At 29.2% G+C, this 17,997-nt stretch overlaps 1 protein-coding gene and 1 pseudogene across 1 annotated transcript; both read right to left on the bottom strand.

The window, feature by feature from the left end:
* Window positions 1-3,590: 3,590 nt before the first annotated feature.
* Window positions 3,591-9,012, bottom strand: LOC114915517 (uncharacterized). The gene is made up of 5 exons (XM_029270338.2): window positions 8,424-9,012; window positions 6,053-6,083; window positions 5,634-5,866; window positions 5,317-5,544; window positions 3,591-3,944 (listed from the first exon to the last, which is right to left on the bottom strand). Exons 1-5 carry the CDS (start codon window positions 8,901-8,903, stop codon window positions 3,819-3,821), a joined length of 1,098 nt encoding a protein of 365 aa, XP_029126171.2. The 5' UTR covers window positions 8,904-9,012; the 3' UTR covers window positions 3,591-3,818.
* Window positions 9,013-11,416: 2,404 nt separating this feature from the next.
* On the bottom strand, window positions 11,417-16,138 carry LOC145956006 (uncharacterized; annotated as a pseudogene).
* Between the last annotated feature and the right edge of the window lie 1,859 nt (window positions 16,139-17,997).

Raw genomic sequence — 17,997 nt, 5'->3', positions numbered from 1 at the left:
TTCTTAATAAATATATAAAATTTACAAATTTTTAAAAAATTTAAAAATTATTTGATAAATTCATTTTATTAATTCAAATTAATAGATAATTATAAAAATATTTTTTTATGTTGATTTAATATATATATATAATTATCAAACTATCATATGATTTTTATTTTTTTTAAAAAATTTGTAGATTTACTCTTGGAAATAAGTGGATTCTATATATGGGAAAGGATCCACATACTCTAAGAGTAAGTCTTGTTATATTTGAAGCCTTTCATATGTTAGACCCCTTGAATTGTTTGAATAGTACCATCATACATTTTCAATTTGACAGTACAAACTCTAGTAATATAATCTCTAGGACATAGGCATGGCAATGGGGCGGGGCGGGGGCGGGTTTTACGTTCCCCGCCCCCGCCCCCGCAAATTTAAATTGCCCCCGCCCTCGCCCCTGATACCCGCCGGGAATAAAATCTGGGTCCCCATCCCTGCCCCGGCGGGGTTCGAGTTTCCCCCCCCCGCCCCCGCTCCTATTTTTTTTTCTTCTTTTTTTCTTTTAAATAAATATGAACAATTTAAAAAAAAAAAAAGAAAAGTAAAATAATATAAATTTTTACATATAAATATTTATAATTTTGGTTTATATATATATATATATATATATATATATATATATATATAATTTTTAACTATATTATTAAGCGGGGCGGGGACAGGGGCAGGGGCAGGGGCGGGTATGGGGGCGGGGGCGGGGTGGGTATTAACATCCCCACCCCCGCCCCCGATTTTATCAATGGGAGAAAACCCGAACCCGAACCCGAACCCGAACCCGATAAACACAGGTTTTTCTCATCCAAATCAGGGCGGGTTCGGGTGGGTACCCATGGGGCCGGGTTAGATTGCCATGCCTACTAGGACATGATCATCTCCCATGAACACAGATCCTCCTGAAGATAGGTTCATAAGTGCAAAACCAATCTTGGTGTGGAGTCGTGCGAGGTTGCACCTGAATCTAATATCCAACAATTATGAAGTTGTCTTCCATTGTTAGAACTCATTATTACTTCACTATACAAGATTTCTACATCTTCTGAGGTACTTGCTATACAACCTTAAGATGTTGGTGCTTCAATGTTCTTCCCTTCACTCTTCTTGTGCTAATAATCTTTCTCCCTCTCATCATTGTTAATGCTTCTACTTATTTATAAATTTCCAGCCTATCTTCCTTATTCTTTTGCCTATATTCTTTTTTAAGAATAGCTTCGACAATATCATCAAAGGATAGATAGTCAATGACATTGTTATTTGTTATGTTCATGATGAGTTGATCATACAGTAAACTCTAAAGTAGAAGCTTCACGTTCATTTTTTGCTATGTTGAAATTTGGTGTTATAAGTTGAGCGAATAATGTATTCAAATTGTTGATGTGGTATGTTATCGTCGCAGACTCACTCATTCAAAGAGTGTAGAGTTTCCTCTTTAAGAATATTCTGGTATGAAGTGACTTGATCTCGTACAATATTGAGAGTATCTCAAATCTCCTTCACAGTCTTCTTCTTTATAACACTAGATAAAATTGAATCCACCATTGCTAAATACAAATTGGCAATAATATTGTCATCTATTTCTCTCCACCTTTCATTTGTGATATTCGTGGGTTTGCCTTCAATTGTACCAAGTCAATTGTCCTTTCTCATAATTGCTCTTATCTTTAATTTTCACATGGAGAAATTATTCTTTAAATTTCTGTATCTCATATTTTGCTACCATGATTTCTCTCTTATTTTTTCTCTCTCAATTAAATCGTCTTATGTAACTTCTACCATGAATAGTATCACCTACTAGAACGATGACGATAGACCATGAACTAGTATGTACCAAGTAAGTTCTTAGGAAAGAAAGGTGGTTCACTAGTAGACACACTTAAATATAAGTCTTTGCTTTCCAGAACTTTTTCTAGATTTGCATTTTCACACTACCATACTATATATCCAATAATAAGAATAACTTTTTTGATGTAGTAGATCAAACAATACAAATTTTCTTCGGTACTATACTAGTGTGCATCGCAACAAAATAATATTGATAACCTATTGACTTTGATACCACTATTGAGTAAGCATACTAAGATTTTTCTCCAACACCATACTAGTATGCATCGCAACAAAATTATACCGACAATCTATTAGCTCTAATATCAGTGTTGGGTATCAAAGTAACTAAATAATAACACATCTAAAATAAGAGATGGGAAAATAAGAGTAAAAAAAATAATAGACATAATAAAAAATTTTACTAAAGGAGGAAATTACATTATTCCCCACTTTAAAATTCACCCCTTAAAATATGATAATACTACTATCGGGAAAAAAAAAAACTCTCAAAGTAGATTAACGAGAAGGAAAAAAAATTTGGGATGCTTGTAATGAGACCACTAAACCCTATTTTATTGGCTAAATGTAGAGTTACAAAATAAATCCACCTATGTGAGACTTACCAACTAACAGGCTGAGCAAACATTCAGAGAGCACCCTAAAAGTCTTAGTATTCCAAGAGAGCACCCTAAATCGTGTGATTTGATTCGATTTACGATTTAGAAATGCGAAATGGACCAAAATCATGACACCACACTTATATGCAAAAAAAAAAAAATAAATAAATAAATATATATATATATATATTTTAAATTTATAGTATTGACACATAATATAAAATATGTTTTATAAAATTATAAGTTACTAAATTAAATTATACTAAAAGGTTTTGTTTTTCCAAATGCATGTTATAATATATTTAATTTTAAAAGTATTTTATAAAAATGTTAGCTTCTAAATTATATTTTAAAATGAAAAATTATGAATCATTTATAATATTCAAAAATAATTTTATTTCAAGTACAAAAAACTATATATATATATATATATAATATTTAATATGATAAATTGTATTTACTAAAATATAAAACAAAAATCATTACTAAATATATTGAGTGATTATTTTTTTTATAGTATTTATATAAATTTTTAAACAAATAACATAATATTATATATTTTAAACTAATTTTTAAATAATATAATTTTAAAATTACAAAAATAAAATTAAACCAAATAAAAATTAATTTAATTGAAATCAAACTAAATCAAACTAAACTCACCACAAATTCTCCTAATTCATTGACCGATTGATCCATGAGGCCACCAAAGTATTGCACTTGTCCCATTCTGCGAATTTCATATTTCCAACTTCAGGCTTCAGAAGGGTCTCATCCCATCGTCGAAGCAAAGCTTATTCTTGCGTTTTCGTGCCATTGTCATGGTTTCAACCATCATTGATGATCCATACATACAGTGGTTTAGCTACCATGCAGACAGGGTTCTCATTTGCATATGCATGAAAATAAGGACCGGTAGGATCAAGAATGGAATAAGGGTTCGCCATTTTTGCTTGAATCAATCAACTTCAAGAATCAACAAAGAATGACATCAAGAATCAATGATGAACGACTTCAAGAAAACAATTATCCAACAAGTTCAAAGATCAATGACCCATCATCAGAAAATGTTCTGCAAAAGCTCCCTAGGAAAGGGGCTTCGACACCATATTAAAAAGGAAAATAAATGAACAAAAAGATTTTTATTAGTAAAGATTTCTAACTGTTATTACAATAAAAACATATAACTTGTATAAAAGAACCTTTGATAAACCAATTGAATTAACCGTCTAATTGATCGTAAAACATTGTTACAAGTGAGCTTGTATAAAAGAACCTTTGATAACCCAATGCATTACTGACACAAAATCAAATTCTACGTCAACTCCATGCTTGCCTTTAGGTTAGGATAAGAATCACAATAATCAGTACCACAATGAATCCATAATCAACATTGGCTTTCACTCTCACCACGGCACTCTCTTTAGAAAACCCAAATCTTCGAGGAGCAACGTATTTAGCAATCTGCAATTTCCCATAAGATATCATTCTCAAGAGCCAAAATAGAAAGGGCAAACGTTATAGTCCAAACTTGTGTGTATTATTTTGACACAATTTTTCTAGGGATATAAATAAGGTATATATATATACACACACGAGGGGGGTTATAATTACACCGATGTAAATTTTACTAAGTATTACACCATTCAATAACTTTATATTAATCATGAATTTTGTAAATTTAACCGTTAGATTGAAAGTTCATATCTTTTTATACGTGTATATCAATTTTTGTTAAAATTGAACAATAACTTGAAGGTAATCAAAATATTCATATTTTTGTGTATTTTGAAATGAATATATTACGTCAATTTTGTTTTATAAAAATGAAGTATCAAATCATCTTGGATTAATATAAAATTTTGTATATATGATCTAAGACATATGAACTTTCAATTTAACGGTTGGATTTACAAAATTCACGATTAATATAAAGTTATTGAATGGTGTAATACTTAGTAAAAATTACACCGATGTAATTATAACCCCTATATATATATATATATATATATATATATATATATATATATATATATATATATATATATATATATATATATTCACAGCCAGTCTTTATTGATCAATTAGAAATTATTTTAGATATTACATTTAAAGTAGTTTTCATTAAAGTCAAATCTTACCCATATATAATAACCTATGATTAGATAATTCTATACAACTTTTTTACTTAATTTGTCCGTGTATTTAAATTAAAATTTTAAATTATATTTCACATAAAAATATTTAATGGACAAAACCATCTATATATATATATATATTATAAAAAGTGTAGGCGGATTCATACTGTAATGTTTTAAAAATAAATTAGATATCACTGTTCAATTTAAAAATTAAATAATGAAAAAATTGATCTAAGTTTTCTCATATCAATAATAACAATAATAATAATAATATTATTATTATTATTATTATTTTACATGAAATTTAGCATTGAATTAATTTGTTTTAGTATGATATTTTTCTAACAAAAGTTAAACTTTTGATATACATTGTGAGAGTTCATATCAATAAATAATTTACACTTACGAAATATGAGTTTCAAAAATCAATGATTAGTTTAACATCGACTAAAATCAATCTTAAAAACACCATATTAATCCTCTATTAATAAACAATCTCGTTAGTGTATAGAACATTAGTATTTACAATTAACATATCAAACTAATAAAAGTATAATATATACAATATATTATTATGGAGATCTTTAAAGTTTATGCTAACAAATTCATTTTCACTAAAATAATAGTTGTTAATTGTTATTTGTTAATAAATGATAATTTCTTCTGCAGTGTAAGATATGAATAAAAGAACTCACCTGGGCTATAATGTCGTGGGACTGATCGTCATGAACACTATATGATCCACCAGACCAACTTCCTTGTACCATAAAGTCACAAACATTCTCTTCAGTATTTGTAGCCAGGAACACGTCCAATTTGGCCTTTAGCTGGATTATGTGGTGTTGCTTTACATTGAAGAGCAAATCCTTTGTTTGGTGACTGTTACCCCTAAAAACTTCCCAACGATTATGTGCTGTCATTCTCTACACAAACAAAAGCACACAAATGGATAAATCTTATTCTATGTAACATCAATGGCCCACTTAAAAACATGTGATCATCGAAGCCAAACCTTGCTGTGCAGTGTGACGATAGGGTTCTTGTCCTCATCAAATAAGATATATCGTCCATGGATCGAGAATGAAGGCTTTTCAAGGTTGAAAATGATGTTGTTGTGCATGTTTTTGACACAAAATTTATCGGGAAAGCCCAATTTCTTCACCGTTCTAACAATCTCCAGTATGATTGGAAATGGACTACAATACTTGGACCCAACGATAGTGGTCGTTGGACTTATTGTTGAAGCTGGTCAAGGCCCAATAAAGAAATGAAGAATAAACATAAATATAAAGGAATGTAGGAAATGTGACATATTTTATAATTAAATAACTCGAGAATATATTTTTGGCATAACTCGAGAATATAAGATCACGTAAATACAAACATTCAAACACAATTTAATGTATAAAATTTAACTTGTAATTTGTGTACCTTGTCTGAAGCTTGAATCCATGCCTTGAGTCTTGATCCAAATCCATAAATAAGAGAATAAAAGAAAATTATTATTTGGTTGATAGTTATTGTTTTCTCTCGAGGTCTCATAATTTTAGGGAAAAGATCAACAAGTATATGAAAGTTGCCCATCCAATACATGTAGTTAATTGTACATATAAATATGGTTAATTTTATTTAATTTTGTTCATGATTAAAAATGAATAAATTCAAATTTTATGGAGAGGAATTCACTTACTTTAAGAGTAAGTCCACTTTCACTTTATAAATCATGTTATATATTAAATTTTAATGATCTAACCGTTTAATTAAAAGTTCTTAATGCATAGATCAAATCTGTAAATTTTTAAATCATTAATTCAGATTGACAGATAATCATAAAAATTTTATATATTGATTTAAATCGATGAAATGGAATATCAAGTAATTTTAAAAGTTTTTTAAAATTTGTAGACTTGATATATACATTAAAAATATTTAATTTAACGGTTGGTATATAACATGAATTATTGAAAGGAAAAAATCTAGGTAAATTTACTCTTATTAAAGCAAGTGAATCCCTCTCTCTCTCTCACTCTCTCTCTCTCTGTATATATATATGAAAAAGATCAAATTACTCTAAGAGTATTTCTTGATAAAGTTATTCCACTTAATAAGTCATGGTGTATGTCGAATTTTAATGGTCCAATAGTTAAATTAAAGGTTTTTAATGTATAAATCAACTTTAATTTTTTTTTAAAATATTTAAAATTATTTAATACTTCATTTTATGAATTCAAATTGATATGGATAATCATAAAAATATTTTGTATGTTGATTTTAATCTATATAACAAAATATCAATTAATTTTCAAAATTTAAAAACATTTGTAGAGTTAATTTATGCATTAAAAACTTATAATTTAACAATTAAATTATTGAAATCAACATATATTATGAATTATTGAGTGAAGTAACTTTACCAAGAGTTACTCTTGGCATAATTTGATCTCTTATCTCTCGAGAAAAAGAGAAAGAAAGAAAGAGAGAATGTTAGTAGGAGGAATATGATATACACGTAAGAGTAAAAGAGTGGCTAAGACATTGTGTACATCACGGATCTCGAAAGAACTATGTTACTTGAAGATGCAGTTATGAGACGGTTACATACGGTTCTAGGGAGTTACCCATACGAGAAGGATATAGGCCCTGAAGAGAATGTGCATAATAACTACCTCTCGAATGGAAGTTTTCAAGACTATCCGATAGTCAGAAAACGGTTTCCAAAAAAATGGGTGAGAGCGGTTAAAGGAGGTTGCACATCTTACGTCGTGGGGCAGTTATGCTTGACACGACGAATCCCCACTATTATTCCCATCCTTCTACAAATAGGTAAGTCAATATCACTAAAAGGGGTCAAAAAATCATACTTACAAAATCTCACGACATTCACTGTCTGCGCATATGACTCCCGTGTATGAGAATGTTGAGTAAGGCTTCTTGACCACACTTTTTCTCTTCTTAGGATAGTTCTATCTTAGTTTAGTGTAACGTAGTTTTGTAGTTCCTTTACTTCTCAGAACCATTATGTGTAGTAATCCAGTAATTAGGTGAAGCAAATAAATAATGATTTCCGTTATTAATGTGTATGTTGTTCGTTCGATTCACTTGAATGTTCATGTGCATGAAACTTATTTTATGATAACCATCGATGAACACTTGGAAATCTTTGCATGTTAATTCATATCAAAGTGGATCTCGACTAGTTTATATTCATTTGCATTTGCATTTGGTGAACTTCATGGGTAATCTTAATTGAGAAATACGTAAGATACATTACTTGTCACACATACCTAAATTGAAGCTTAATTTGCTAGTTTGAGTAAAAAGGACGTACGAACGAAAATCTCCACAAATAGAGAGTTACCCTTGGTTTAGGGTATGAAGTTACTTCACTCAATAACTTATGCTTTACATTAAATTTCAACGATCTAATCGAATTAAAAATTCTTAATAACTATTCAAGTATACAAATTTTACAAAAGTTAAAAAATTATATAAAACTACGTTATAAGATTAAAATTAATGTACAATATGTTTTTTTTAAGAATATACTCGAATTTGATTTAATGTAACAAAATATTAAATAATTTTTAAATTTTGATAAAATTTATAAACTTGACTTATTCCTTTAATTTTTTTTATTCAACTGTTAAATTATTGAAATTAAACCTAAAACTTGAGTTATTCACTAGAGTAACTCAACCAATACTCACTTTTAGAATTATGTGTGCCAAACTAACACATTTCTTCAATCATTTACGGGTGGTGTATAAATATTTGAGATGCAGTAGAATGTAAAAGGACTTACTTGCTCAGCAGAATCATTCACTAATGACTGGGCTTTTGTTGAGCTATTGACATGAGATTCATGAAGAGAAGACGCAGCAGCTCCTGAAACCCTACGCAAGGTCTCCTTAAGATCTCTCGCCATCTGAGCTTGCAGGTCAATGACGAAAAACCTCATGAGCCAGTTCGAAAGCTCTTCTATCTGATTCTGGTAACGAACCCTTCCCACATAATCTAGCCTTCCAACCGTTGAACACTTGCATACAAGCTTCGTGCCCTCTTCCATTTTCCTTAGCAGCGATTCCAGTTCCTCCTTTGGACGCCCCAACTCGTTGTTGTGTTGTTCTATCTCTCTGATCAGTGGAGCTATTGCCTCTAGAGTGGATTGGAGGTTGCCCATGCTTTGCTTGAACGTGATGGCTTTGCTTGTTATGTCCAAAACAGTTCTCAGCAATTCCTGAAACACAGCGCCCACAACTGCATCTGCTATCATATCCATCATTCACACACCAAAATGGAAACAAGATGAACCAACCTCTCTCTCTATATTTCTTTTGGTAATGGAAAGAAGATTAAGCAACCTCTCTCTCTCTCTCTATGTAGTATATAGCTAGTTAGGTCGAACATCATGTTAAAAGTGATTTTTCTTTTCTAGCTGACTTGTCAAACGTATTTTTTTCTTAATTTTTTTTAAATATTGAATTTTACTTATATGGTCGTTGGAATATTTGTATTATATATATGCCAACTTGTATAAATGGAAAAAATCATGTGACTTTTATTTTAAATATGTATTGATTGAAAAGTTAAAACAAACTATAATATAATATAAATTTGGCGGAAATCACGGTCGTGTAATGCCAAGACTATTTGAAAAAATTAGCATTTTTTATTCATTAAATATTCGACACATTGAAGATTAGAATTTAATGTCAGATTTGAGTATAAAGTTGTGATGGAAAGTATTACTTTATTTTTACAAAAATAAGTGAAAATGAGTTACATTTTACTTTGAAGTTAAAAAAAATATTAAAAGCCAAGTTTTGATGGCAATTTTTAATCGTCGAATTCTCGTTATTAATCTCAGTTAATTTTCGGTCAATAATCATTGAATAATTATAAATTTCCCCTTCAAATTAATGAATTCATTCTTTCTTTTATTTGAATTAAGTTCAATGTATCGAGAGCAAGTTCCTTGATAGTGAGTAGCATGGGAGAGCTGACCTACGTACAAATTGTCTATTTATATTATTCTAACATTTATTTATGATATATAATTTAGTATTATAAAAATTGACATGTCTCATAATCTTTAGATAATCAATTGATAGTAAAGTCTAACACAAGTTAAAACTTTAAATTAGTTTACGTTGTAATATCATTTTATGAAGGTAATACTAAAATATGATATCATTTTACAACAGTGTAAGATTTATTTTAGTACTGTTTCTATTCTTTAACTTTGACGATTTATAATGATAAAATATCTCTTTAATTTGTATATAGCTACTTTGTCTTTAATTTTATTTCCGAAATTGCAACGAACGGAGGAAGGGTGTGGCGGCGTAGAAGAAAATCGTGGGGTGGGTTGTTAGAATTGAAGCCGGCAATTTAAAATAAATAAGGTGTTTTTCTCCCCTACGCAGAAGATATTACTGTTAATGAATATTTCTTCTTTATTTTTCCGTTGTTTAATTATGGTCCTTTTAATATTAGATTTAATTTTTTTTTATAAAAAAATTTATATTATAATAAAATACGATCTCATATAAGATCAAGGTCAACTACTATTCTTTGTGATAATTTTTAGTAAAATTATGGATTTGAATTTTAAATTGAAAGCAGAAGTGGTGATTGTTGAAAACAAAACATAAAAATAGAGTTGCAGGACTAAATAAAATATAGGATGGTTAGATTATAAAATCTATAACTTCAACACACAAAAAAAAGGGGGTAAAAGTTTATATGATATATTTAAATTATGAAATTACTTTTGTACATATTATAAGTGTTTATAACAAGTATTTAAATATTAAAATTGACTAACTACAAAACAAACAATAAAATATTACTAAACTAATAAACAAACATTACTTACTTACCAACTTACTTTTTTTATACATAAGTAATTTTTAACCAAATTTACAAGTAAAACAAAAAATTATAAAATTTTTAAAATATTTACTTATGACAGTGGAAGAATCTCAATTGCCAACATTCCTTCTTGGGATTTTTCTTCATCATTTTAAACTTTGATCTTTATCATCATTCACACTTGTTAAATCTCCTTCAAGTAGATGAACATCAATAGATTTAACATCTTCGAGCTTAACATTAATTTTCTCACTTGAAATAAGAGTGTCCTTGCAATTTCCTTAATCCATTTTTCATTTTGAAAAACTTTTTCCATGAGAGTTGAAATAACACTATCAACATTGTTTTTCTTTACAAAATTTATTGTTGAACTTATAAAAAGAAGTACAATAATTCCAATTAAATTTTGCCATCAAAAAATTTATCTTCTCCATTGGTCAAAGGCATAACCATGATTGTTACAGCTTCCATGACCCATAAAAATATTCTCTATAAATCCCAAAATTTTTAAAGCCTTATTATTATTATTTTTAATTCTTTCAAGTTTGTTGTGTCCAAAAGTCACCTTCTCTAGAGTACCTTCTATCACTAGTGGGAAAAAGACTTTTAAAATCAGTTATTTTTCACTTTTAAAATCGGTTCCGTAACCGATTTTAAAAGAGCCAATTTTAAAAGTTAGACTTTAAAAATCGGTTAAATAACCGATTTTAAAAGTTAACTTTTAAGATCAGTTGTCTTATAACCGATTTTAAAAGTTCTCGAGAAAAAAAATTAAACTGGAATGGGCCGTTCCAAAACTGGAACGAGCCGCTCCAGATTGTTAAAAAAGAATTTTTGAAGAACAGAGTCAGAACGACCCGTTCTCCTTTCAGTACGAGCCATGCTGCTTGGAGAACGGGCCATTCTCCTTTCAGAACGGGCCGTTCCAGCTTCGAAATTTAGCAAAAATGAACCTGCAACGAAAACAGAAACAAGAGAAGCGCATGAGAAAACGAAAAGAGACATAAGAAGAGGAAAATAAAAACGACAACGAAATTTACCTCTTTAGAAAATGAGAGCGTTTGAGAGAGTAAAAAAAACGAATGGAGGGAAAGATTAAAAAGAATGAGATTGGAGGGAAATATAAAAGGTTTCTGACGATACTTTTAAAATCGGTTATTTAAGAATCGATTTTGTATACTACATACAAAATCGGTTCTGAAATAACCGATTTTAAAAGTGCTCGGTTCTGAAATAACCGATTTTAAAAGTAGTACTTTTAAAATCGGTTATAAAATAACCGATCTTAAAAGTACTTTTAAGATCGGTTATTTTATAATCGATCTTAAAAGTTATGGCTGATACAACTTTTAAGATTGGTTCTTTTGTAACCGATCTTAAAAGTTGTGTCAGACATACCTTTTAAGATCGGTTAAATTTGAACCGATCTTAAAAGTGTTCATTTTATTTACAAAATTGCCACCGCGTCACTTTTAAGATCGGTTATCTTATAACCGATCTTAAAAATCCGATTTTAAATCCAATTTTTGCACTAGTGTATTGTAAACCCATTTGAATCACATTTTAGAGTTTGAAATGTCTCCTTAAGTGATCCATTTTTTAAATCTTCATCTTTATTTAAAAAATTAAACATGACTTTGTTCTTCCACTTTATTGTAAAACTTTTATATCTCATTTTAACAGAGATAAGCTCACACGTACTTGTAAGGGTAAAAAATGATGCATCCCAAATTTTTGAAACACAAAGAATAATTATTTTCATGCATTTCTCCCACACTCAAAAGATTTTGATTTATTTCAATTACAAATAAAACATCTGAAAAATATTTGATACTTGAAGGAGTTTCAACAACAACTCTTTTACCTTTGACATTAACACTTTCTTCATTGCCTATGGTGACTTTGGAGATTTGAAACTAATTTAATTCTTTGAAAATTGCAACATCATGAGTCATATGATTTGTTCATCCTTTGTTTAGGAGTTATGCCTCTTTAATATTTCTCGTTGAATAACAAGTAGCAACAAATAAATGTTCCCCATGTTCTTCATGCTCTGCGATTTGGGTTTGATGTTCCTATAGGTTTGCTTTATTTTTACAAACCTTCTCCACATAATCCAATTGATTTCACACCCTACAATTAATGCTTGACTTAAACCAACAAAAGTATTCAGTATGGTTGTTCTTTTTATAGTGGTAGCATGGTGGATACTTGTTTTTCCAACCTTTTTCTTTGTTGCCTTTTTCCTGTTTTTTGCCTCTTACATATGTCACAAAAGCACCTTCAATATTTCCTTCCATCCTCAAAGATCTTCTTTGTTCTATGGCTTGCAAAGCATTCACAAGTTCTACAATTGATATTTGAGTAAAATCTTTATTTTCTTCAAGAGAGGAGATTTTGGATTCAAACTTCTCCAGAAGACACATCAAGATTTTCTTCACAACTCTTTGATCACTAAGCTTTTCACCTAGGAATCTGATTTGGGTAACGACTTTCAAAAGTATGCCAGTAAAATCTTTGACATATTCACTTTCTTTAATTTTTATAGTTTCAAACTCTCTCCTTAGGTTCAACACTTGCATTCTTTTCATTTTTTTGGCTCCCTTGAAACTCCTCCTATAGCTTATCCCATGTCTCTTTTGCCATTTCAAGAGTTAGAATCTTGATAAATACATTATCATGTAGTGTTGCCTATGTGATATCCTCTGCCTCGTATACACAATAACTATAGATAAGAAGCACTTAACCAAAATAAATGAGACTATCATAAATAATCAACTAAGTTGTTTCAAACTTTGGAAGAGGATACCAAATAAAAACTAAATCATCCTAAAATGAGAAAATAACATGGTAACAAATACTAAACTACATCCCAATGTCACATCCTATCAGAGCACTCTTACAAAAGATTTAAACCTTACCACCAATATCATCAATATATATCATGATGTGTTGGAACCATGAAAATAGAAATTAAAATATATATTATTTATCATTGAAACTACACCAAGATCAACATTAACAAATGATAAAATTAAATAACAATGATTGAAATAAAATAAAAAGAAGGTTTAGAGAATTTTGGATTGAAGTATGCTAGACACTATCCTTTGAGAAAAAATGCCCCCACTACACTGGTAGATTATTTTGTAATGTGCTTCTCTTCCAAAATACGACAACTCGTTAGATCAATTGTGTGTAGTTAGTGAAAGATCTTTGAACCAAAAAATACTGCTAAAAATATATTAAGTAATAATATAAATAATTTTTAAAGAGGGAAAGATGAGTGAATTGTTGTGTGTATCTTTTTATTTTCCTCCAACACCGATATTTATAAATTAGAGTATGTCATATATATATATATATATATATATATATATATATATATATATATATATATATATATATATATATATACAATTAAATTAATCATCACAAGGTGCAATTAGACAAGTCACAATTTATCATATCACACATCACATAATACACATTCACATACGTAATGCAATGGATACAAACTATGATTTGCATATGCATGTGGCACTAGTCAAACATATATAAATCATATATGTTATCAATTTGTCAATTTTCGTGTATATGATACATATCACACGAGATTGAATGCAATACCATGTTAATTATCACTATGCATATTCACAATTTGCCAATTTCCATCACATGCCCTTTATAGAATCCACACACATCAATTTTCGAATTTACGATCACATGACCCTCTACACACATTGATTTGTCAACACCAATGCCATTTCACATCATTTAATCATACATAACTCACAATTACATAAATGTGTACTAAGCTCATATATCTTTCCTTGAATTAATTAACCAACACATAAATTAGTCATCAATTATAGTTATTTGACAAGAGTTACATGTTCACATTTCAAATACACTATACTCACGACATCACTTGATAATACCTCAAATAAATTATAAAATTATTTAATTATATGTTAATACCTCAACTATAGGCACAAAGAGATCAACATTAAACTAAACATTTAAATTAATGACTTTAACTACTCTAGCAATGTATTGATATCACACATTAATTCTTTAAGTATCGTTATCATCAAAATACCTCAAGTCATTAACAATTAACTCACATCATAACTTAATCACAATTATTATATCATGATTTTTCTTTCCTAAACATTGATATAGGTACCTCAAACTATTCATAAGAACAAACACTTAAAGGATAAAAATATTCACCACCGTTATTCACAAATTACATTTCCATAGTTAAATCTTTTATGACCTTGTGAGAAGCATAAAAAGAAATTTTTGTAACCTCTTTTTTAAAACTTAATCCACACTTAACCCTTCAGTAAAATATTATAACCAAAGTTTTCTTTTCCTTCCCCTCAAAATAAACAAAAAAAATTTAGTTATATAATTAATTAAAACATATTTTCTCCAAATATTTTCTATAACAAAGTAGTTTCACAAATCTTTTTTATTAATTAAAAACACTCATAATTATTAAAACTCTCTAAAATATTTTATAATACCCTTTTAATTAATTAAAAAAAGATCCTTTTTAATAATTTAAGAAATTTTGGTGTTACAACTTATACAATAGCAATAGCTCTTCCTTCTTTTGCCACTTCATCATTATGACTCCTCACTTGAGCTACTCTTAGGTTTTCTGATAATGGAGGTGGATTACTTTCATTTTTCACTATAACTCACGAACCTTGAGCTCTGAGATAAGACCTCATTTTTCAAGCCTACAAGTGATAGTTTTCACACACACAAAAAGGGCAAAAATTGATATAATATATATTTAGATATCATGAACTCAAATTTTTACACAATGAAAGCGCATATTTACAACAAGTATTTAAATATTAAAACTGATTAACCCTTAATTAGGTTAAACAAACAGTAAAATATGACTAAATTAACAAGCAAACATTACTTGACTGCACAACTTACTTTTTTTGAACATAAACAACCTTTAACCAAATTTACAAATAAAACAAAAGACTACAAAGATTTTAAAATATTTAATTATAACAATGGAAAAACATCAAGTACAACAATGATAATGTAATAACACAGGGTGGGATAGCTGGCCCCAGATTTAACGCGGCTGCATACACAAGACAGGATTCGAACCCGTGACCTTGCTTAAGCATGGATCGAACCCCTACCGCTGAACCACACATTTGGGGTTAGCAAACAAGTATTTTAGTAGTACTTCAATAACACATGAATTGACGTAGTGACACATAGGTTGACTCAAAACCATTTAAATTTATTTATTTTTTATTCATATAAACAATAACAATAATATAATTTGAATTTAGAATTATGTGCATGTTACTCCAACCTCACCACTAGATTTAAGCTCACTTTAGTTGTTGTTGGGAACCATGCCTTGCCACATAATTTAGGTTTGTTTGTTTGAACATTATGGCTCTCTTTCATTTCCAAAACGATTTTCAGCAATTCCCCGAACACAGCTTCAACAGCTGCTTTTGCTATTATCATGATTAACAAGACAAGCAGAAGAGAAATACCAACAACAACTAAAAGAAGATGAAGCAACCTCTCTCTACGGTCTATAGTGTGATTAGGATAAGCATAATTAATGTCAAAATGTAACTTTCTCATTACTTCATTCCTATTATTTTGTTGACTTGTCCATGTACGTTAAATGAAATTGACTTGTGGGGTTATTGGATTACTTGACTTATACCAACTTCCATGTTGTTTCAGCAAGACCCGTTCCATGAAAGCTTAACTGAAATGGTGACATTTATTTTAAATAAATATTGATTAAAAAATAAATAAAATAATAAATATAAAAAAGTTTAATGGAAATCGATGTTATCTAATTTTGACGAAAAACGAATTAGAAATTTTAATTGGAGAATGCCATCTTCTACTAAAATGCATTTGCAGACAAAGGTGGAACCGAATGTTCCCCAAGTTAGTGGTTAACTAGAAGCTTTGATCTCACCAGCCATTTATAACTTTCGTGGTTGAACAAGCATACAATAATTTTTCGATCGATCAATGGTAAACATAAGAATTTCATTCTTATCATCCTGACTTACCTAATAAAAACAGAATCTATTATATATTTTTAATGTGCTTTTTGTGTTTCTTGTTGTCAAAATCGAAAGGTTATGTAACTTTATTGAGATTTTGTAAAATCGTAAACTTGTTAAAGTTTACTTAATACAAAAATATGTTAAAATATTTATTAATAGCATAATAATTCAATATTTCAAATTTATATTAAAGTAAAATAATAAATTATAATAATAAGTAGCAAAATTTAGTAGCAAATCATACATAATTTTACATAAAACATAAGTATTTAAAATGACAACAAATAAAAAAATAAAAAAGACTAATATCTTCATATCTCCATGTCTAATGCTCTAATATTATCATCTTTAAGTCCAAGATCTTCACCACAAGAACTCCAAAAACACCATAACATGAAAAGAGAACGCGACGAGCTAGCTACAAAAACACCGACCAGAGAATGCAATGACTAGGAGTGACAAATGGATGGATTGCATAATTTTTTAGGACGAAGATCATAATAGATTAGATAAAAATAATCAATTAATCCATTTAAATCCATTAAAAATTCACTTAAAAATCCAATTCATCCAATCTATTTAAAGTAAAAAATCCATCTAATCTATCCATTAACAATTTTTTATGATGGATATCCAATCCATCCATAAAAGTAATGTTTTAAAAATTAAATAATTTTTATTTTTAAATATTTTATTTCTCTCTTTTTTATTTATAAGTTGTCATTATATTCTTATATAATATTTTAAAATTTATAAAACTTTTTTATGTTAAAATAATATTCTAAAATCTCAATTCAATAAACATTCCATATTGTAATCCAATGAATTTTGAAAAAGTAGTGGATTGATCATTAATTATCTATAAAATTAAATGGATGGATTAGATTTAATTTATTATTTAATGGATAGAATGAATGAATTTATTTGTGGATGAATTAAATGGATGATGGATAAATAGATTGATTTGACATTTCTAACGACAACGAGCCATTGACATTGATGAGCTACCACAGAAACACCACGACACAGAGAATGCAACCCCGACCCCAACCAGAGAACGTGACGACGAAATCTTAGTGAGAGATTGAGAGAAATGAATGGGCAAGCGACACTACGATGCAACAATCCCAAGCATGCGACATTGCAACACAGAGACCCTAAGCAAGCGATGCAACAACCTTGACCAGAGAACAAGTGAGTGGTTGAGAGAAACGAGTTTTCAAGTTGAGAGATTCATTCAAAACTAGAAGAAAACAAACCCTAAAGTGAAACGCTACTCTCAATATCATTTGGGGTTTTTCTAAGTGAGTCCTATAGATTGCAAAATCACAACAAACTCACGATTTTGGGAAATTTCGCTCGAGTGCACTTGAGTGTACTAAAAACTAAGTTTGCAGATGAGTTGAACATGTTTGA

The sequence above is a fragment of the Cajanus cajan genome, chromosome 3 (assembly GCF_000230855.2).
Source record: "Cajanus cajan strain Asha chromosome 3, NIPB_CcT2T_4, whole genome shotgun sequence".
In the NCBI taxonomy this organism is placed as follows: domain Eukaryota; kingdom Viridiplantae; phylum Streptophyta; class Magnoliopsida; order Fabales; family Fabaceae; genus Cajanus; species Cajanus cajan.
Note: the sequence above shows the minus strand (reverse complement) of the source record. Positions and strands in the feature narration are given on the sequence as shown.